At 44.5% G+C, this 22,984-nt stretch overlaps 4 protein-coding genes across 10 annotated transcripts in view; 3 read left to right on the forward strand and 1 right to left on the reverse strand.

Annotated features, from left to right (window-relative positions):
- LOC125686461 (mesoderm induction early response protein 3-like) overlaps positions 1-22,984 on the reverse strand; it is a 296,480-nt gene that overhangs the window by 94,629 nt on the left and 178,867 nt on the right. For 5 of the 6 annotated variants that reach the window (XR_007373804.1, XM_048930450.1, XM_048930452.1 and 2 more), the window contains one exon: positions 22,295-22,389. Coding sequence is in view for 5 of the 6 variants with exons in the window: in XM_048930450.1 (XP_048786407.1) it covers positions 22,295-22,389 (95 nt within the window). In the remaining variant the exon portion in view is untranslated. The remainder of the gene's footprint in view (positions 1-22,294; positions 22,390-22,984) is intronic. The other variant, XM_048930448.1, reaches the window with a different exon arrangement.
- LOC125686464 (uncharacterized) overlaps positions 1-22,984 on the forward strand; it is a 91,334-nt gene that overhangs the window by 64,409 nt on the left and 3,941 nt on the right. The gene's annotated exons all lie outside the window — the stretch shown is intronic.
- LOC125686467 (uncharacterized) overlaps positions 1-22,984 on the forward strand; it is a 144,983-nt gene that overhangs the window by 5,940 nt on the left and 116,059 nt on the right. The window lies entirely within an intron of this gene.
- LOC125686465 (uncharacterized) overlaps positions 473-22,984 on the forward strand; it is a 187,120-nt gene continuing 164,608 nt past the window's right edge. The window contains exon 1 of one of the 2 annotated variants that reach the window (XM_048930458.1): positions 473-16,136. In XM_048930458.1, coding sequence (XP_048786415.1) covers positions 13,182-14,159 — 978 coding nt within the window. In that variant the 5' untranslated portion in view covers positions 473-13,181 and the 3' untranslated portion in view covers positions 14,160-16,136. The remainder of the gene's footprint in view (positions 16,137-22,984) is intronic. The other variant, XM_048930457.1, reaches the window with a different exon arrangement.

Genomic DNA, 22,984 nt, shown 5'->3' on the forward strand with positions numbered 1-22,984 from the left:
ATTGCAAAGGTAGCTGAAAAGCTGAACAGAATGGAGAGCAAGCAAGAAGGTATCATAGACAAACTGTCTACCATGCCCAATGTTGATGAATGGAGATCAGAATTCTCAAAACAGCCTACTGGAGGGGCTGATCAACTTGGTTTCCTCCCAGCCAGTGTCATCCAATGTCTCAGCTATCAAAAGAAGACGTCCTCCTGCTCGAGCAAGTGACAACAGTAAGACTACGTCATGTTTTGCCTTGTGGCATTACCCATGTGACCATGGAGAAGATATGAAGAACTGGCATAAGCAACCTACTCCTGCACTTCAAGCACGGGTAAAAGAATTATAAGACAAATAAACCACCAAGGTGATCTTCTCCAAAAAGGTGATTCCTCCAGTTGCTGGAGACAACGGAGGTAACAAATAGAGGGGCCCTGCTCCCAGCCGGGGGGGGAAGGGATAACAGAGTATATTGGACTGTGTGGATTCGATGGCCTGGCACATCAGAACCACAGAAATATAAGGCAATGGTGGACACTGGTGTACAGTGCACTCTAATGCCCTCGAGTCACCAAGGGACAAAATCAGTTTATATTCATGAAGTGACTGGGGGATCCTAAGAGCTGACTATGTTGGAGGCCGAAATCAGCCTCACTGGTAAAGACTGGCAAAAGCATCCTATTGTGACTGGTCCAGGGGCTCCATGTATACTTGGTATTGATTATCTCAGAAGGGGTATATTTTAAGGATCCCAAAGGGTATCGATGGGCCTTTGGAATAGCTGCTGTAGGCACAGAAGGTGTTAAGCAGTTGTCTGTTTTGCCTGGCCTATCAGAAGATCCGTCTGTTGTGGGGTTGCTATGAGTGAAAGAGCAACAGGTATCGATTGCTACAGAAACAGTGCACAGACGGCAGAACCGCGCCAACAGGGATTCCTTGCTCCCTATTCATAAGTTGATTCGTCAACTAGAGAGTCAGGGAGTGATTAGCAAAACTCACTCACCTTTGCTTTCACCTGGAGGGGCATTCAGTATACCTGGAATCGTTTGCCCCGGGGGTGGAAACATAGCCTAACCATTTGCTATGGGCTGATCCAAGCTGCACTGGAACAGGGTGGTGCTCCTGAGCACTTACAGTACACTGATGACATCATTGTGTGGAGCAACACAGCAAAGGAAGTTTTTGAGAAAGGAGAGCAAATATTCCAGATCCTTCTCTGTTCTGGTTTCTCTATTAAGTGAAGCAATGTGAAGGGACCTGCCCAGGAAATTCAGTTCCTAGGTATAAAGTGGCAAGATGGACGTCGTCACATCCTGACAGATGTGGTAGACAAAATCACTGCCATGTCTCCGCCCACTAATAAGAAAGAGACACAATCGTTTCTGGGCATAGTGGGTTTTTGGGGAATGCATGTTCCAAACTACAGCCTCATTGTAAGCCCCCTTTATCATGTGACGCGAATGAAAAAATGAGTTTACATGGGGTCCTGACCGGGAGATAGCCCGTGTTGTAGCCCTGGGGCCAGTACGGTTGGGAAAGGATGTGAAGAACATCCTCTACACTGCTGCTGGAGAGAAAGGTCCCACTTGGAGTTTGTAGCAAAGAGCCTCAGGAGAGACCCAAGGCTGACCCCAGTGATTTTGGAGTCTGGCGTACAGAGGGTCTGAAGAGCGCTACACTCCAACTGAGAAGGAGATCTTAGCTGCATATGAGGGGGTTCAAGCTGCTTCTGAAGTAGTCGGTACTGAAACACAGCTCCTTTTGGCACCTCAACTGCCAGTGTTGAACTGGATGTTTAAGGGAAGGGTTCCCTCCACCCATCATGCTACTGATGCCATTTGGAGCAAGTGGATTGCGTTGATTATGCAGCGAGCGCGGATGGGGAACCTCAGCCATCCAGGAATCCTGGCCTGAAGGTGAAAAGTTTGGAACACCACCAGGAGAAGTACTGCATGCTAAAGAGGCCCTACCATACAATGAACTACCAGAAAATGAAAAAACATGTGCCCTGTTCACAGATGGATCGTGTCGTATTGTGGGAAAGCATCGCAGATGGAAATCTGCTGTGTGGAGCCCCACACGACAAGTTGCAGAGGCCACTGAAGGGAGGGGAGAATTAAGCCAATTTGCAGAGGTAAAGGCTGTCCAGGTGGCCTCGGATGTTGCTGAACGGGAGAGGTGGCCAATGCTTTATCTTTACACTGACTCATGGATGGTGGCAAATGCCTTATGGGGGTGGTAACAGCAGTGGGAGCAAAATAACTGGCAAAGACGGGGTTAATCTATTTGGGCTGCTGAACTGTGGAAAGATTGCTACCCGAACAAACAATATGTTTATAAAGTTGCATCACGTAGATGCTCGTTTGCCCAAGAGATGGGCCATTGAAGAACTGCAAAATAACCATCCGGTTGACCGAGCTTCCAGAATTGAGGTGCCTCAAATAGACCTAGACTGGCAGAACAAGAGTGAGTTATTTTTAGCTCGGTGGGCCCATGAGACCTCAGGTCATCAAGGGAGAGATGCAACATACAAATGGGCTAGAGACCGAGGGGTGGACTTAACTATGGATGCCATTGCACAGGTTATTCAATACTGTGACACATGCGCCACAATTAAACAAGCCAAGACAATGAAACCTCTATGGGAGGAAGGGCAAACCTCTTCGTGGATCTGTTTTTGCCCAGGGCCCTGGGTCCACTTGGTGGGTGATGCAGAGAAACGGGGATGTTCAGTATGTACCACAAGGGAATTTGATGTTGAGGGAGTGCAGTCAGTAATTCCATATTCGTATATAGGTTTGTGTGTGCATGTTTTTGATGTTTGGTAATTACTGTTTGTTTGTATATATAATAAGCATGATGTAGTGATGTAGAATAAGGGGTGGAATGCCATGGTTTTATGATTTTTGGTTTTCGGTATTCCACATCATAACATCATGTGGGGCACTGGCAGTTTAACTGTCAGTGCTCAAGTCCTGGGTACCTGCCCAGAAGGGAAGAAGAACTACATTCCCCAGGGGACTTTGTGGTCAGGGAGAGGAGATGTAACTCCTGGCAAGGTCACCTGATGCTCTTTTTTCGCTTGTTCTTCGTTGTGGGCGCTGCTCCCGTCTCCCTGCTGCTCAACTGGACTGTGCATCTCACCTCAGCATTGTGGTGAGGCCTATCCACCTTTCGGACATTCTCTCTCTCTCATTATATTTGATGTATTAGCTTCAATTCTGATTATATTGAATTATAGTGTGTTATCTTGCATTCCGATACTATATTTAGTAAATTAGTTTGTTTCTCCTCAGATCGGTGCCGCTGCTTTTAATTATTTTGGGGTCCCCTGTTTTCTTTTTTCTGGAGGCGTGGATCCCTCTGCCCCACTCGTCACGGAACCTGGCTGAAGAAGCCTATAAACCGTTGACATGTCTTCATCACCACTTAAAGAAGAACTCCAGAAGTTCCTAGGCGTGGTGACGTATCACAGCAATGCCCCAGAAGAGACAATGGTTGCTCCACCAGAGAAGGGTCCCATTCAGGAAGGGCAATATCCCATTCCTCCAGATGCCTGGTATATGGATAGGTCCAGCAAGGGTAACCCAAGCAATTGAAATGGAAGTGTGAGTTGGAGGTAGACGTTGTTCATAGTTTTGGAGTGTAAGAATCAATTCAAAAACTAAAGGTCTTCTCAGTTGGTCCTCGTATCTGCCAAACATTGCTGCTAGTGTACCGGTGTATCTTTCTGATGCTGTTGTTGTGAGTTTCCGCCATATATCAGGTGGCATCCTCGCTCTCTCAGGATCATAGTTTTGGCATGGATTGTTAGGAACAAAATTAAGGTCATACATTTCCACCATGGCTATTTCCCCCAAATACTGGATACCCTTTTCAACTGTATCCCACCTTTTCATCACAGGCTTCACATTGTCTTTGAAGGATGCCTTTCCTTCACAACTACTAACACTCTTTCCCAGAGGGTGGCAGCCCCATCCAAAAAACATCTACTAATCCCTCTGTCAATAGATGAGTCTCTGGCAGTGCCTCCTAGTTGGCAAGCTTCATTACCATCTAGAGACAAGATACTGGCCCCGCTGTCCCAACAGTGAAGCAACCAGGAAATGAGAGTTTCATTCGGGCACCGTGTAAACTCCTTTCTTGAACCTTGGATTTCAGTCATCTTCAGAGGTTGACTAGTAGTAATAGAGACTTCCTCTTCATCACTCTCTTCTGCATGTCTCTTAGTTTTTTCTTTTGCCTTCCCCAATGATGGTGATTCTGAGGAGGGCCCCTCACCTGGATCGTCCTCTACCTCCTCCTCCTCCTCTTCTTCTTTTTTCCATTCTAACTGCGAGGACACTCGTTTCCATTGCTTGCCTTCCACAGGGGCAACTGACATTGTTACTGGTGTCTCCTGTGACTGATCAGATTTGACTTGGAGACTTCCCCCTTTGGCTTGAACCTCAGCTCGGAAACTCTCTCTCTCCAGAATAGTATTATATAGAGCACGGTAAGCACAAGCCAAACCCCAAATAAGTTGTACCTCCTGAGATGTATGTAAGCCTCACCATCCCTGACTCAAATACTGGCTTAGTTTCTCGGAATCCCACAGGTGTTCAAGAGTGAAATCCCATGACATTGCGGTCCCCACGCTTCTAAGATGTTTCCTAAACCTCTCCATATTCCTAGCCAGTCAGCATTCTCTGGTTTTGGAGGAGACTTCTTCCACATAACACAAAAGACAGGGATCTCTTGGAAAGAGTCCAGCGGAGGGCCACGAAGATGGTGAAGGGCCTGGAGCATCTCTCCTATGAGGAAAGGCTGAGTGAACTGGGTCTGTTCAGCCTTGAGAAAAGGAGACTGAGAGGGGACCTGATCCAGGTCTATAAATATCTAAGGTGTGGGGGGCAGAATGGCGAGGCCGGACTCTTTTCAGTGGTGAGTGGAGACAGGACAAGGGGAAACGGCTGGAAACTGCAGCATAGGAAGTTCCGCACAAACATGCGCAAGAACTTCTTTACAGTGAGGGTGACGGAGCACTGGAACAGGCTGCCCAGGGAGGTGGTGGAGTCTCCTTCTCTGGAGATGTTCAAGACCTGCCTGGATGCCTACCTGTGCGACCTACTGTAGGGAACCTGCTTTGGCAGGGGGGTTGGACTCGATGATCTCTGGAGGTCCCTTCCAACCCCTACAATTCTGTGATTCTGTGATTCTGTGAAATGGAGAAGAGTACATTCAGGGAGATTGATAACATGCACATGAGTATGAGAAGGAGCATGACCACTAACTTGGCATTCAAAAAGTGTGTGACAAACTGAGAAAAAACCTGGAAACCAGTTTGAACATTGTATTGTTTGTAAAATTAACTATTCCATCTGGGATGTAAGTGTCAAAATTCAAATCATACAACATTGCATATAAGTACCAGGCAAGTGTCTCCATCAGTGCCCTTACTTGGTTGTATATAAACACAATTCTACAACAAGAAATCATGACATTAATAATAGGCCAATAAGTCCCCAAGAAGATAATAACTTTTAATCCCTTATACAGTGTTCCTAAAATAAAGAGCAGATTCATATCTGTTTGCTGCTAAAAAGGGAAAAAACAAACAACCACTTAGTACAGTGTCCAGAGTTTGGCAGACTGCCCAGACTACAATCTAATCTATGAAGTTCAAAGTAGCAATGCTTTTGCAGTCTCTGGCTTAAAGAAATGTTTTTATGTTTTGTTCTTGGTTTTTTGTTTTTTTTTTTTTTTTTTTCCTGCTAATGTTAAAAGTTTCAGCATGCCCGCATTTTCCACCAAAAACTGTCACAGAGTTATCTCGATCAATCTATGCCTGTGACAGGGGAGCAGTAGGCCCGTGGGCCCCCTGGCCCCCCAAAAAAAGTGGAAAGGGAAAAAGGGAAGGGTGGGGAGATGGGAGCTGGGCTCAAAAAAAACCCAGAAAAGTGGCAATGATCTAAGGAGGAAAACTTATTTTTCTAACTGTGATAATGGAATACAAGATAACACAATATAATACCATCTAATTGAAATTGAGGCTAATAAATCGAATAAGAGAGAGAGAGAGTTTTCCGAAACTGAAAAGCCTACTTTGAACTGAAGGTGCACAGCTTGGAAGCACATCCACACCCTCTGCCAGGCAGCAAGCGAGAGAGAGCAAAATCCCATGACTTCCTTCCTCCCGTGACTTATCACGTTCACCTCACATGCGAAAGGTCCTCTGGGATATGTAGTTCTTCTCTTCTGAGAGCCAGGTATCCGGAAAGTTGTCAGTTTGTGGAACTGGAGTATTAACTCTATAATTACCCACGCTTTACATGATGTTATGATGTGGAATATCAATAGCAAAAAAATTACAAAACCATGACACCTCTTGCTGTGGGAAGGAGTGGCATCTACTAAATCAGAGCGCTATGAAACCTGGCATTGAATGCCTCCAAGAATGAAGCATCCACAACTTCCCTGGGCAACCTGCTTTAGTACCTCATCACTATGAGTGATAAAATTTCCTCCTAATGACTAAATCTATCCTCTTTCAATTTAAAGCCATTTACTTTTTTCCTATCACTATTGACTTTTCACATAGTCTGATATCTTTCCTATTTATAAGCTCCCTTTAAGTAATGGGAGGCCACAAATGTGTTTCCCAAGAGCCTTTGCTTCTCTAAGCTGAAGAAGCCAAGCTCCTTCAACCATTCTTCATAGAAGAAGTACCTCAGTTCTCCGGTGATCTTCATGGCCCATCTCTGGACCTGCTCCAACAACTCTGTGTACTCCTTATGCTCAGGGACTGTTGTGGCTAAGCACAACACAGTTGTATGTTCAGTTGTTTCCCCATCCCCCTGCCTTCCCAGTGGCATTGAGAAAGAGAAGGAAAAAATGAAGTAGAACTCATGGGTTGAGACAAAAACAAACCCCAACAATTTACTAAGATTGAAGAAAAGGAAGGGGAGGAAAGGATTATAATTATGATAATTAGATGTATAAAACAAATGATGCACAATACCCAAAATTGCCTCCCTGATGGACACACTGAGTAGGGAGATAGAAACCTACCATTGTGTCCTAGACTTGACAAATGCATTGTTCAGTATTCCCATTCATGAAGAATCGAAAGACTAGTTTGCATTTACGTGGGGAGGCAGGCAGCAAACCTTTTAGGTCCTGCTGCAAGGGCATGTGCATTCACCAACATATTGTCATAAGTTAGTGGCGCGTGACCTAGTGTAGTGGAATAATCCTAATAACATCAAACTGTACCACTATATTGATGTTCTCATGTTAATGACTGACTCACTGGAGGCATTAGGAAAGGCGGTAGACTCATTAACTACTCCTTTACAAGAGAAAGGGTGGGCTATAAACCCACAAAAAGTGCAAGGACCAGGCTTGCCAGGTGAAATTCCTGGGTGTGGTTTGGTCAGGAAAGACCAAAGTACTACCCAGTGCAATAATAGACAATGCCCCAGAAGAGACAATGGTTGCTCCACCAGAGAAGGGTCCCATTCAGGAAGGGCAATATCCCATCCCCTGAAGATGCCTGGTATATGTATAGGTCCAGCAAGGGTAACCCAAGCAAGTGGAGAGCAGTGGCATAACACCCTTCCACTGAAACAATCTGGTTTAAAGAGGGGGATGGTCAGAGTAGCCAATTGGCAGAACACGTGGGATGGTAATAACCAAGGAACCCAGCAACAGCGTACTAAACATCTGCAAAGATAGTTGGGCTGTGTACTGGGGGCTCACTCTTTGGATTGCACAGTGGGCCACCCAGGAATGGACTATCCACGCCCGACCAATCTGGGGTAGAGATATGTGGTTGGACATGGGACCATACATGTTTACCATGTTTCTGGCCACCAACCTCTGCAATCACCGGAAAAGCTGACACACTGGCCTGAGTTTGATGGATTGAGGATTCACCATCCAAGAACATCGCCCACTGGGTTACATCAGAAGCTGTGGCATGCCGGACAAAAGACAATGTGGGCAGCTGCTAAAGCATGGGGGCTGCCTATACAACTATCTGACATCATCCAGGCATGCCGAGACTGCGATGCCTGCTCCAAGATGAGACCGAGACCGTTGCCCGAAACAAGAGCCCATCTTACTAGAGGATACAGTCCTCTTCAGCGATGGCAGGTCGCTTAAACTGGGCCCCTCCCTTGGTCTGAGGGGGCAAGATATGCCTTGACCTGCGTCGATACCGCAAGTGGGCTAGTGCAGGCCTGTCCAGTGCCAAGAGCAAAGCAGGCATATACCATCAAGGAAGGCATTCACTAAACTGATGTCTGCCTATGGGACACCTCAAGTCATCGAGAGCGACCAAGGGACTCATTTCACTGGCGCAATGATACAACGCTGGGCAGAAGAAAACAACATCAAATGGTGATTCCACCTGCCATATAATCCAACAGGGGCAGGCCTTATTGAATGCTATAACGGTATTCTTAAGGCTGCCCTGAAGACAGCCTCTCAGTCCCTACAGGGTTGACAAAGAGACTCTATGAAACCCTGTGGGACCCGAATAAAAGGCTTAGAGATGGCAGACCCAGTGCCTTGAAAATGCAACAGACAACATGGGCCTCCCCGCTTAGAATCCAAATTATGAGCAGCAATAATTGGATAAGACCCCAAATTCACCAGGTAAATAATCTTCTGCTCCCTGCCCCTGAGAACCTGGAACCAGGTACCTACAGAATAAAATGGCCTTGGAAGGTGCAAGTCAGACCAAAGTGGTGTGGCCTACTTGCACCTTGCGGGAAATTATTGGAGGTTGGGCAATTGATAGTTCCCCTGTGTCATGGTTTTATGATTTCTGGTTATCAGTATTCCACACCATAACATCATGTAATGCACTGGGGGGTTTGACTTCTGATGCTCGAGTTCCGAGCACTTTAATGCCCCGTACACTACATGATGTTTTGATGTGGAATACTGAAACCCAAAAACAAACAAAAAAAAAACATAGAACCATGACACAGGTACATGGCCTGCAGACGTTGTGGTCAACAGTCTTGTTTTCATCGCTAAGGGGATCTTAATCACATCCCCATGGCAAATCAGGACCCCCCCCTTTTTGTTCCCGATATAGTTATGCAGCCTCGGATGTTGGGCCAAAGGGTACGGTACAGATGGCTGGGACGTGCCCCAATGCAGGCGAAAGTGTTGACCCAAGACTGGAACACGGCCTGTATGTTGGCATGGAGGGTGGACCTACTCCTTCTGGTACCTCTGAAACATCTGTGCTACTCCCTGTGAGTCTCTGAGTCCACAGGATCACTGGGTGAGGCAACATGACATCAAGATGCTCCAATGTCACTATAAGATCAGCGTGACACCCAGTGGTGGACTATATGGGACGGATGAAATGCGAGCCAAACCTTCCCTGGTTTGAGCAACTAAGTGCCTCCTGGAGAACCATCGAGTACTGTCCCAGAAAGGAACATGAACCTCAACCAAGAACCAATCATCATTTGTCGTATATTTTGTCAATCTACACCGCGACAGGCAAATTGTGCAAAGAGTCGTCGTGTACTAGGTCACTGTTATGGAAAGGGTTTACCTTCAACCTCCTCAGTCATTGGTTCATGCTGTGAAGGGGTGGAGTGTAGTGGAAATGCTAAGTCATGGTTTGAAACAGTGATTGAGCACCTAGTGGGAAGGCAGGGCCAACCCAGGGGAGCTCAGGTGCATGCAACGCAGCTGAGTGACTGGAAGGGATGGAGTCAGGATCCACCTCTTCCCAGACCTCATTTAAGGGTTGGCAGGGGAAGCTCAGCTATCTTTTTGGAGGTCTCTGTCTATGTGTGGGTTTTTTTGTTTTGTTTTGTGCTTGTTTTCTTCCTCTGTTTATGTGTTCACAGCTGCTCCTTTTGAGCTTGTTTTCTTTTGCTGTAGCCTGTAGCTTTGCCACCCTGCTATTATTGCTATGTTTTCTGTTTTGTTCTGCCATTTCACTGCCTCTTTTTGCTCGCTTTTGGTTTGTTGGTGTGGAATAGATTGGATTATGTCAAATTATGTTACTTTGTTGTTGACTCAATACTGATTTTTGTCTGTTTCGAAATGCTTGATATTGTAGTAGGGTCTCTGTCCAATTAAGTCTACAAATAGGGGTGGGCTATCAACCCACAAAAGGTTCTAGGGCCTGAATTGTCCATGCAGTTTTTGAGTGTTGTTTGATCTGAGAAGACCATAGCTTTACCCAGTGCTGTTATTGATTAAACTCAGGCATTTCTGTTATGGTTTTATGATTTTTGGTTATTGGTATTTTACATTGTAACATCATGTAGTGCTCTGAGAGTTAAAGAGTTTATGCTTGAGTTCCAAGCACCTGTCTAGTAGAGAGGAAGAACTTATATTCCCCAGAAGACTGTTTGCTGTTCTGTTATCATTCCTGCTCAGGGGGAACACATTTAAGGCCTTGGTAGGTCACCTGACATCCCTCTTTTCGATCATCAGGCTCTCTTGCGGCTGCTTGTCTCATCCGCATGCCATTAATGTAAGGCCTTCAGCTTTTTCAGACACTCTTTCTCTCATTATAGTGGATTTATTAGCTTCAATTCTAATTATATTGTATTATAGTGTGTTATCTTGCATTCCGATACCATATTTAGTAAGTTAGTTAGTTTCACCTCAGATTGTTGCTGCTGCTTTTAATTATTCAGGGTCTCCCGTTTTCCCTTTCTGGAGGTGCAGATCTGTCGATCCCTCACCCTGGTAGTCACTGAACTGGGCTGAACTAGCCCATAAACCACTGACATTCTTCGTGGAGAATGCAGGCGTAAGCTGCTTTTTAGCTTTTAGAACAATTCTTTCTCTGCTCTCAGAGAGCCTTGTTAGTAACGTTTATCTCTTTTGTAGGTGCGAAAAACTTGACCTTAAAAGTCCAGGTGGACTGTCAATATTCTGGGTTATTTGTAAGTTTTGATCACTGCTATCTTGCTTCTGTAAAGGGGGGAAAAAAAAAAAAAATTCCTTTTTTTCTCTTAGACTTGTTTCTAGAGGGAGCTGCTAATTCAGCAGAGCTTGTGATTTTTAAGCAGGCTTCCTGTCTCTTCCATGAATCCTTTATGTAGTTTTTGAATGTTTATCCAGTGATCATGGTGTAGGTCTCCCTGAGTGTACTGTTCATCATTTTACTTATTTCACTCGGTATCTGGATGTATTATATTTTAAGGAAGCCTTCCCCAGAACCAGAGAATATTGAGTGGCAGGGAGTGTGGAGAGCCTTGGGTGAGACTTTAGAGAGATGGATATCTTGGGTGTCATGCAACTTAACTCCTGAACAGCTGAACGATCCTGAGAGCCTAAACGGATATTTGAGACAGGGATGTTGTGGCTCAGGCAGATCTGAGGAGGCACAAATGATTTGGGGCCCGGCTAATGCTTATTGGGCCTTATTGAATACTATCCCAGAGAGGGAGAGGATTTCTGAAACAGAGAGAGTCTGTGCTGAAAGAGTCTCAGAGCTGATAGGTAGAATCTTCAGTGTCATGGTTCTATGTTTTTGTTTTTGTTTCTTGTTTTTGGGTTTCAGTATTCCACATCAAAACATCATGTAGTGTACGGGGCATTAAAGTGTCACTGCCCCAATTCCAAGTACCTATCCCTGTACATTACAGAAGTCACGGGATCTGACCCTTCCGGGTGGGGGGGCGCTCTCTTGCTGCCTTGCAGTGGGTGCTGGAGGATGCTTTCCTAGCCGTTCCAAGCTTTTCAGGTTTGAATCGGTCCCGGGAACTCTCTCTCTCTCTTATCTTGTCTGACTTATTAATCTCAATTTCAATTAAATTGTATATTGTGTTATTTTGTATTCCAATATTATAGTAAAATAAGTTTTCCTCCATAGATTGTTGCCGCTGTTCTTTTCCTCCCTTCCTTCCTTCCCATTTTTGTGGGACTGGGGTGGGGGGGGAGGGCAGAGGCCTGTCGCCCCTGTCACGGACATAGATTGATCTGCTCAACTCCGTGACAGATTTTTTTTCGCCCAACGTGGGGCGACTGCTTTTTAGCTTTTAGAACGAATCTCTTTTTTTTTTCTCTCTGCTCTTAGAGAGCTTCGTTAAGGAGCATTATCAGTAGTTCAGGTTTCTGTGCTGGAAAACCTGACCTTGAAAGATTAGGCGTACTGCCATTGTTCTGGGATATTTGTAAACTTTGAGCACTACTTAGCCTGAGTAGTGCCTTTTTTCCTTTTTTTTTCCCCTCCTCTTGGTAGCTTCAATTCATTAACCCTTTTTTAGCAAGCACCAGCGATGAACCCACTCGTTATCGTGGGGGTGCTGGGTAAAGGATTAAAAGCAATGGTGTTAGTCACAACCTACTGGCCAATAATCCAGCTCACACTTAAGTGTTGTGGAATTGCATTCCTATATAACTACCTAAGGGCACTGATGGAGACAGCTATGTTTTACCTAGTTGCAATGTGGTATGATTTGAATTTTGACATTTACATCCCAGAAGGAATGGCTAATTTCACAAGCAACTACATCCCAAATGGAATAGCTAATTTTACAAACAACACGATGTTCAGACCAGTCTCTGGGTTTTCTTCTTGGTTTGTCAAACGTTTTTTGAATCCTGAATTAATAGTCATGTTGTTGTTGTTGTTTGTGTCATCAATTTTCCTGAATGTATTCCAACGCATTCGTATTAAGGGAAAGGAGTCTCTTCCAAAACCAGAGAATGATGATTGGCAGGGAATATGGAGAGGTTTAGGAAAGGTCTTAGAAGCATGGGGACCCGCAGTGTCATGGGATTTTACTCTTGAACACCTGTGGGATCCTGAGAAACTAAGCCAGTATTTGAGTCAGGGACTATGCGGCTTACATAAATCTAAGGAGGTACAACTTATTTGGGGTTTGGCTTGTGCTTACCGTGCCCTATATAATACCATTCTGGAGAGAGAGAGTTTCCGACCTGAGGTTCAAGCCAAAGGGGAAAATCCCCAAGTCAAATCTAATCAATCACAGGAGACACCAGTAACAATACCAGTTGCTCCTGTGGATGGCATGAAATGGAAACGAGTGTCTTCGCGTCTTGAATGAAAAAGAGAAGTAGAGGAGGAGGAGGAGAAGGAAGATCCAGGCGAGGGGCCCTCCTCAGAACCACCACCATCGCGAAAGGCAAAAGCGAAAACTAAGAGACATGCAGAAGAGAGTGATGAAGAGGAAGTCTCTATTACTACTCGCCGGCATCTAAAGATGACTGAAATCCAAGGTTCAAGAAAGGAGTTTACACGGCGCCTGAATGAAAGTCTTGTTTCCTGGTTGGTTCGCTGTTGGGACAGTGGGGCCCATAGCTTGTCTCTAGATGGTAATGAAGCTTGCCAACTAGGTGCCATTGCCCGAGATCCAGCTATTGATAGAGGAATTAGTCGATGTTTGGATGAGGCTGCCTCCCTCTGGGAACGAGTGTTAATAGCCGTGAAGGAAAAGTATCCCTTCAAAAATGGCTTGAAGATTGCGATGAAAAAATGGGATACAGTTGAAAATGGTATCCAGTATTTGAGGGAAATAGGCGTGGTGGAAATGTTGTATGACCCTGACTTTGTTCCTAACCAACCACACCAAAACCGCGACCCTGAAAGAGTGAGGACGACGCCTGAGATATGGCAGAAAATCGTGACAACAGCACCGGACAAATATGCCGCTACACTAACGTCAGCGTGTGACAGATACCAGGAGCAACAGAGAACACCCTTAATTTATGAATTAATTCTTACGCTCCAAAACTACAAACAATTGCTGTCCACAATTCATGCTGCCGTTGCTGCAATATCAAGAATGACGGAGCAAGTGTCTCAACTGATTAACCGTGACAAACCTGTAGCAGTATCAGAAATGCTTGATGAAGATCAGGATAATCAAACAAGTCTAGCGAAGGATGTGAAGGAGGTGAAGGAGACGATGAGATTTTTGCGAGCCCACCTAACTAAAGACGATGAACCTTCCTTCTTACGTGCACGATCAAAAATCTCAGCTGTTAGAGGCAGACACTCTCCGGCTCAAGTAAGGAATAATACACCGCAAATTGCCTTATGGTATTACCTACGTGACCATGGAGAAGACATGGGGAAGTGGCACGGTCAACCTACTCCTGTACTACGAGCCCGGGTGAAAGAATTACAAGGCAGATCTACCACCAGTGCAGTTGCTCCAGTTACCACAGGTAATGAATAGAGGGGCCCTGCCCTCAGTCAGGGGGGGGAAAGGGATAATAGAGTATATTGGACTGTGTGGATTCGATGGCCTGGCACATCAGAACCACTGAAATATAAGGCACTGGTGGACACTGGTGCACAGTGCACTCTGATGCCTTCGAGTCATGAAGGGACAGAATCAATCCATATTTCTGGAGTGACCGGGGGCTCTCAAGAATTGACTGTGTTGGAGGCCGAGATAAGCCTCACTGGTAAGGACTGGCAAAAACATCCTATTGTGACGGGCCCAGGGGCTCCATGTATACTAGGTATTGATTATCTCAGAAGGGGGCATTTCAAGGATCCTAAGGGGTATCGATGGGCCTTTGGAATAGCTGCTGTAGACACAGAAGGTGTTAAGCAGTTGTCTGTTTTGCCTGGCCTATCAGAAGATCCGTCTGTTGTGGGGCTGCTGCGAGTAAAAGAGCAACAGGTACCGATTGCCATAAAAATGGTGCACAGGCGTCAGTACTGCACCAACAGGGATTCTTTGCTCCCCATTCATAAGTTAATTCGTCAACTAGAGAGCCAGGGAGTGATCAGCAAAACTCACTCGCCTTTTAACAGCCCCATATGGCCAGTGCGTAAAGCCAGTGGAGAATGGAGGCTGACGGTGGACTACCGTGGCCTGAATGAAGTCACACCCCCACTGAGTGCTGCTGTGCCGGACATGTTAGAACTCCAGTATGAACTGGAGTCAAAAGCAGCCAAATGATATGCCACCATTGACATTGCTAATGCCTTCTTTTCCATTCCTTTGGCCAAAGAATGTAAGCCACAGTTTGCTTTCACATGGAGGGGCATTCAGTATACCTGGAACCGTTTGCCCCAGGGGTGGAAACACAGCCCGACCATTTGCCATGGGTTGATTCAAACTGTATTGGAACAGGGCAGTGCTCCTGAGCACCTGCAGTACATTGATGACATCATTGTGTGGGGCGATACAGCAGAAGAAGTCTTCACAAAAGGAGAGAGAATTATCAAAATTCTTCTGAGTGCTGGTTTTGCTATTAAGCGAAGCAAAGTGAAAGGACCTGCCCAGGAGATTCAGTTCCTAGTTATAAAGTGGCAAGATGGCCGTCGTCACATCCCGACAGATGTGATCGACAAAATCACTGCTATGTCTCCACCCACTAGCAAAAGAGAGACACAATCTTTTCTGGGTGCAGTGGGCTTTTGGAGAATGCATGTTCCAAACTACAGTCTTATTGTAAGCCCCCTTTATTATGTGACGCGAATGAGAAATGAGTTTACATGGGGCCCTGAGCAGCAGCAGGCTTTTGAACAGATTAAACAGGAGATAGCCTGTGCCGTGGCCCTGGGGCCAGTACGAATGGGACAGGGTATAAAGAGCATCCTCTACACCGCTGCTGGAGAGAACGGTCCCACTTGGAGTTTGTGGCAAAGAGCCTCAGGAGAGACCCGAGGCCGACCCCTGGGATTCTGGAGTCGGGCATACAGAGGGTCTGAAGAACACTACACTCCAACTGAGAAGGAGATCTTAGCCGCTTATGAAGGGGTTCGGGCTGCTTCCAAAGTAGTCGGTACTGACACACAGCTCCTTCTGGCACCTTGACTGCCAGTGCTGAACTGGATGTTTAAAGGAAAGGTTCCCTCCACCCATCATGCTACTGATGCCACTTGGAGTAAGTGGACTGCACTGATTACACAACGAGCACGGATGGGGAACCTCAGCCGTCCAGAAATCCTAGAGGTGATCATGGACTGGCCTGAAGGTAAAAAGTTTGGAACACCACCAGCAGAAGAAGTATCACGTGCTAAAGAAGCCCCACCATACAATGAACTACCAGAGAATGAAAAGAAATATGCCCTGTTCACAGATGGATCGTGTCGTATTGTGGGAAAGCATCGCAGATGGAAAGCTGCTGTGTGGAGCCCCACACGACAAGTAGCAGAGGCCACTGAAGGGAAAGGAGAATCAAGCCAATTTGCAGAGGTAAAGGCTGTCCAACTGGCCTTAGATGTCGCTGAACGGGAGATGTGGCCAATGCTCTATCTTTACACTGACTCTTGGATGGTAGCAAATGCCTTATGGGGGGGATTGCTGCAGTGGGAGCAAAATAACTGGCAAAGAAGGGGTAAACCTATTTGGGCTGCTGAACTGTGGAAAGACATTGCTGCCTGAACAAAGACTATAGTTGTAAAGGTGCGTCATGTAGATGCTCATGTGCCCAAGAGTCGGGCTACTGAAGAACAGCAAAATAACCATCAGGTAGATTGAGCTGCCAGAATTGAGGTGGCTCAAATAGACCTGGACTGGCAGAACAAGGGTGAATTATTTCTGTCTCAGTGGGCCCATGAGACCTCAGGTCATCAAGGGAGAGATGCAACATACAAATGGGCTAGAGACCGAGGGGTGGACTTAACTATGGATGCCATTGCACAGGTTATTCATAACTGTGAAACATGTGCCATCATCAAAAAAGCCAAGAGGATGAAACCCCTCTGGGAGGAAGGGCGATGGCAAAAGTACAAATATGGGGAGGCATGGCAGGTTGATTATATCACCTTGCCACGATCTCGCAATAGTAAGCATTATGTGCTTACTATGGTGGAGGCAACCACTGGGTGGCTTGAAACATATGCAGTACCCCATGCTACTGCCCGAAACACCATACTGGGTCTCGAGAAACAACTCCTGTGGCGACATGGCACCCCAGAAAGGATTGAGTCTGATAATGGGACTCATTTCAAAAATTCTCTTGTAAATACTTGGGCCAAAGATCATGGCATTGAGTGGATTTACCATATTCCCTATCATGCACCAGCCTCTGGTAAAATTGAACGCTACAATGGGTTGTTAAAAACGATGCTAAAAGCACTGGGTGGCGGAACATTTAAGCACTGGGAGAAGCATTTGGCAGAAGCCACCTGGTTAGTCAATACCAGAGGATCTATTAATCGTGATGGTCCTAACCAATCCAGTTCCCTACATACCGTAGAGGGAGATAAAGTCCCTGTTGTACATGTAAAGAACATGTTAGGAAAGGCAGTTTGGGTTCTTCCAGCTTCTGGAAAGGGCAAGCCTCTCCGTGGTACAGTTTTTGCCCAGGGACCAGGATCCACTTGGTGGGTAATGCAGAAGAATGGGGATGTCCAGTGTGTACCACAGGGAAACTTGATGCCGGGGGAGTGCAGTTACTAATTCCATGTATATGTATATAGCCGTGTGTGTGTAATGCATTGTAATCATTTTTTGTTTGTTTGTATATATGTATATATATATTTTTAGCATGATGTAACGATGTAGAATAATGGGTGGAATGTCATGGTTCTATGTTTTTGTTTTTGTTTCTTGTTTTTGGGTTTCAGTATTCCACATCAAAACATCATGTAGTGTACGGGGCATTAAAGTGTCACTGCCCCAATTCCAAGTACCTATCCCTGTACATTACAGAAGTCACGGGATCTGACCCTTCCGGGTGGGGGGGCGCTCTCTTGCTGCCTTGCAGTGGGTGCTGGAGGGTGCTTTCCTAGCCGTTCCAAGCTTTTCAGGTTTGAATCGGTCCCGGGAACTCTCTCTCTCTCTTATCTTGTCTGACTTATTAATCTCAATTTCAATTAAATTGTATATTGTGTTATTTTGTATTCCAATATTATAGTAAAATAAGTTTTCCTCCATAGATTGTTGCCGCTGTTCTTTTCCTCCCTTCCATCCTTCCCATTTTTGTGGGACTGGGGTGGGGGGGGAGGGCAGAGGCCTGTCGCCCCTGTCACGGACATAGATTGATCTGCTCAACTCCGTGACATTCAGTTACAGAGAGAGTCTTCTTGCCAAGAAAAAGAATCTTCAGACTGAGCGAGACAATCTCCAAGCTGAGAGAGACGCCCTCCAATCCAAACTGGACAGCCTTCAATCTCAACAGGATGCCTACTAGTCAGAGCGAAACACCCTCTAGTCTGAGAGGGACATCCTCATGTTCAAATAGGATGCACTTCGAGCTGAGCGAGATGGCTTCCAGTTCACAATATTCAGTCTCCAAATTGATCCTGAGTGTTGTTTAGTTCATCAAGTCATGCTCAAATCTGAACTAAAATACCCTCATAATCAAACGAGACCAACTCCTAGCCATGCTGGAGAGTGAGAACATAGGAACTGACCAACCTGATAAACCACAGGAGATCAGAACCCCCACTTTGATACATGATATAATTATTCAACTGTCAATATCAGGCCAAAGGGTATAGTATAAAGGCTTGGAAATGCCCCGTCCAAGCAAAAATTTTGACACAGTACAGGAATAGGGCATGTATTTTACCATGGAGGGCAGATTGTCCTCAGTGCCAATTAAACATCTATTCTACTCCTTAGATCCATGGCCCACCAGGATGACTGACAGAGGCAGAAGCAGCAGGAATTGTGGTATCACTGAAGAATTACCATGACATCTTGTTCTTCGGTGACGTTTAATGACAGAGTTTTTGAACATAGTTTGCAAAAGAAGCTGGAAGAACTTAAAACTGAAAACTATGGACTGTCTATGTCATGATGGGAAAAACTGTATTTGTGTCACGATGTGCAGTGGAATTCCTAGGTTACAGCCTGAACCAATACATGAGCATGTGAGTACCTGGTGTGCAGTCTGAGTCTGGACCCATTTCCCCTCCCCCTGCCCTTCTCCTGTGGTACAAGAGTAAGAATGGGAGAAGGCTGCATTCCTCAGCTCACACCTTTCTCCAAACTGTTGCTGGGAGGGGTGAGTTAATTCCTTTGTCTTTGATATTTTTTCCTATAGAGCCTATATCTCAAATAAAGGCTCTGTCATCGCCGTTGTTTGCTCTACATTTTGGTGATCCAGGCAGATGAATATCTTTAAAGGTATTCAATTATAAGCCTCCTAAAGTATTTACCATAGCATTTCTGAACAATATCATGCAGTGGTTTGGACAGGGAAATACTAGCCCTTTAAATGAAGTTTTGTCAGAGCACATGCTGGGATTCCTAGGATCACCATATCACGGGATTACTTCTATCATTGAAAAATGGGGCCCCCTGTAGATCAGAGAAAATGTCCAGGAGTCCCCAGCCTGCCTGGCTGAGTATTTCAGTAGTCTTAGCAAAAATATATTCACTACTTGAGAACAACAGTTAGCTGCCTCCACAGTGGTGTGGACACTGCTGATGGCCTTGAACCAGCTAAAAGAGTCTCTCACTGATGAAAATCAACTGTTGAAAAACTGGAAAGACAGGTCGCAATTTTGATGGGAAACAAACCTAATCCAATTGTTCCCCTATAGAAGATCCAGAATATCTCTCTAGAAATTACCAGGGACCCTGTACAAGAGAATCCATATAAAATGGACTCTGTAAATGAAAGCACTAAAAGGCCAGATCTTGAGGCTCTGCTAGAGCTAGATCCCTTTGAGATCTGACCAGTTGTAACTTAAAAAAATGAAAAGAACACAGGATAGGTTAGTGGAGCTGCCCCCTGACCAGTGGCCCCCTGCCCAGACCATGCTACAAGTAACAGCTCGCCCGTAATAACAGCTCAGCAGCTGAATTAATGTATCTAGTACAGCAGATTAGACAAATACTGAGAGAGAGAGCGTGCCAGCATGGCTGCTCTTATTATATGAGATGGGGCAAAAAGGGTTGTGGTGAATGGACTGGAAATTTCAAAACTGGCATCCATTACCACTCACTCTGCCCTCAGGCAAAGACTATATGCAGCTGTCCAACATAATGAAGAAAATCATTCATTGATGAAATGGTTAATGGCTGCATGCCGTATGACATGACCAAATAAGAGTGACATACCATTAAATATGGGCCTATGGTCCTCTATGGAGGACTTGCAAAACTACATTTGAGGCATGAAGGAGGCAATCTATGAGGAGAATTTTGAAAGCCTGGAAGTGATTAAATTTTCAGCAGGAAAGAGGGATCTCATCCTGTGGCAAGCTCTGCCACATCAGTATGGTACTTTGGTATCCATACTGAACCCCCTAGTGGCATCGGAGGCCATAATACAACAGGCTGCCCAATTGGTGGCAGATCTGGGAGAGACAGAGCACCTACAGGCCAGGCGCAATGTCTGAATGGTGGTGGAAAAGTCAGAGATCCATCCACCACCACGACCTAGGAGACCTGCCCCTAAGGTAATTCAATCAGGACCCATCAGGGTCTGAAGGAAACAAATGTTTAATGACCTGATTAGAGCAGGAGTTCAATTTCAAAAGATCGATGGACAGCCTAATCAGGTCTTATTACAACTACAGAAACAATTACCAGACAGTCATAGATTCCAATGCTCCCCTAAACGGGAAGGAGTTAGAATCATAGAATGGATTCCACAAGACACGTGGAATCTAGAAGATTTCATAGTCCCATTGAAAAAACATAAACCTCCTCAGGCAGCCCGGGCAGCCACAGTCAAGCAGTCAGAGGAAAAAGACTATGGGATTGCAGAGCTGATGGCATGACAGAGGAGCCAAAATTCCCCAGGACTAGGGTCTCTAGAGGGGACCAGAGACCCTATATCAAACTAACGACTCATCGGTCCCAAAAGAATGTGCAATGGGTTATGGCGCTAGCAGATACTGGTGCAGAAAAATCAATCATATATGGTGACCCAAACCAATTTTCAGGCACTAAAGCAATGATAGGTGAGTTCAGGGACTAGATGATCCCCGTAACCCAATCGTGGTTGAAACTGGGGGTTGGGCGTCTACCACCCTGGGAGTACAAGGTGTTTATCACCCAAATTCCAGAGTACATATTGGGGATAGACATCCTGTTGGGACTCTCCAGACCACTGTGGGAGAGTTCAGATTAAGGGAAAGATGTATTAATATCCAGACAGTGCAGGCAATTTATAAGGGGTCAACGACATGAAATAATATGATTATGAAAAATTGCATCTTGATGATTATGAAAAATTGCATTATGAAAAATTGCATCTCTCTCACAACTGCAGTTATGAGCAGACTGTAAAGGATAACTTGACCCCAATATGCTCAATCATTGGTTCACGTTGTGAAGAGCTGAAGTGTATGGGAACTGTTAGGTTATAGCCTGAACCAGTAATTGAGCACCTGGTGAAGGGGTGTAGCCAGCCCTGGGAGCACAGGTGGAAGCAATTCATCTGTGTGACCAGAAGAAGTGGACCCTGGCTCCACTCCCTAACCTCATTTAAGGGCTGGCAGCTGCAAAGGAAGCATTTGTACTTGGGGATTGCTATCTTTGTGGGTGTTTGGTGAGGCCTGATCTTTAAGAAAGGGTGAGGGGTTTTTTCTTTATTCTCAAATTGTGATTTCTATCTTTTTTAGGTAATTTGAAACTGGTTTAAAGCAGTTATATCTGTTGTTGTTTATCCTTATGCATACTCTTTCCACCAGAACTTCTAAATAGTGCTGTGATTTTTTTTTTTAGGCCCACTGTGCTTGTTTCTGCAATGGAATGATAAAGCTTCAGGTAAATAAAGGATTTTTTAAATTTAATTAATTTAGGTAGGATTGTGTGCTGTTATAAATCTAATCATAAAAAAAAAAAAAGTGATTTGCCTTGCAAGTATATGAACCTTGATTCTTCTGTTCTAGGAGCTTAGATGAATAGATATGAGTTTTTTTTTTTTTTTTTTTTTTAGTGACTGCTATGAGGTTCTAATCTAGGGGTGTTTGAGCAACTAGCTGTGACTTATTTTGTTGTCTACTGGGTTAAACAGTAACGTAACTGTATCAAATAATATATATTTCTGATCTAAAAGTATTCTTTAGGCATGGAGGTATTGAACCAAAGCAATCCAGGTTAGTTTTAGGAGTTTTTGATTAGCAAGAAAATCAGTCTTGACTGACTACAGCTATTTCTTTCCCTAGTACGGGATCAGTGTATTTCTAGTGGAGTTAGGCACTTAAACAGAAACATAAATGTTTAAATTGAAGTGATGCTAATGCAAATTTATTTTAGGGATAATACACTGGCTCATCTAGCTTTGTCAATGACATCTGAGATAAAGTTAGTACAAAAAAATGCTAAATTAGTTCTGATATGTTGGTTCTTGTTTCATTCTATTGTATGACTGGGCAAATGTATTTCTCTTACGGATATTGAGCATGTAATCTACCAAGTCTTCCATTTAACTGTGGAACACTAACCTTGTTTTTCTGTATGAGATGGAAGTCTTTTCCATAAATTAGAAGTGCATGTTCAAAGCTTCTGCATTCGTCTTCTGTCCATGCTGTCATCTCTTCTAGAGAATAACAAGAATAGTAGGATAAACTTACATCTGCTAAATAAATGTTATATTGAATATTATGTGTTAATAATGAATGTATGTCCAAAAGCACTCTTAAAAAAAAAAGCAGGTTAGTTTTTTAGACTCATGGTTCATTCCTCTGCTGTACAGATATCCTATCTGAAATATTATATTCCTGTTTATAAAGACTCATAAAATTTTGATTTAAAATCTTTTCTCCTTAAAAGCAAAAGACATTAAGTGGCTCTGACTTACTGTTACTTGAGGTATTTGTCGCTTAATTAAAAAATAAAAAAGCCCCCACTAAGACTTCAAAGTGTCATCAAGATACCAATGAGATTATTTTTCTGAAGTACTACTTTTTTGCATAGGTTACAAAGAGTAGCAGTGTTTTTTTTTTTTGTTTTCTTTTTAAGAGGGGGAAGCAAAGGAACAACCTCTTTGTTTTCAGTGTTACAAGATGTAGGTTTTCAATTTTGCATATGAAATCACTAAGGAAGTAAAGATGCAAATAGCGAAATTATTGCACTGCTTTCTTTAGTGTTTCTTCATATATGTTTTGATCAAAGTAGTTCAAAGTATTTGAGTA

Source organism: Lagopus muta, chromosome W (genome assembly GCF_023343835.1).
Source record: "Lagopus muta isolate bLagMut1 chromosome W, bLagMut1 primary, whole genome shotgun sequence".
NCBI lineage: Eukaryota > Metazoa > Chordata > Aves > Galliformes > Phasianidae > Lagopus > Lagopus muta.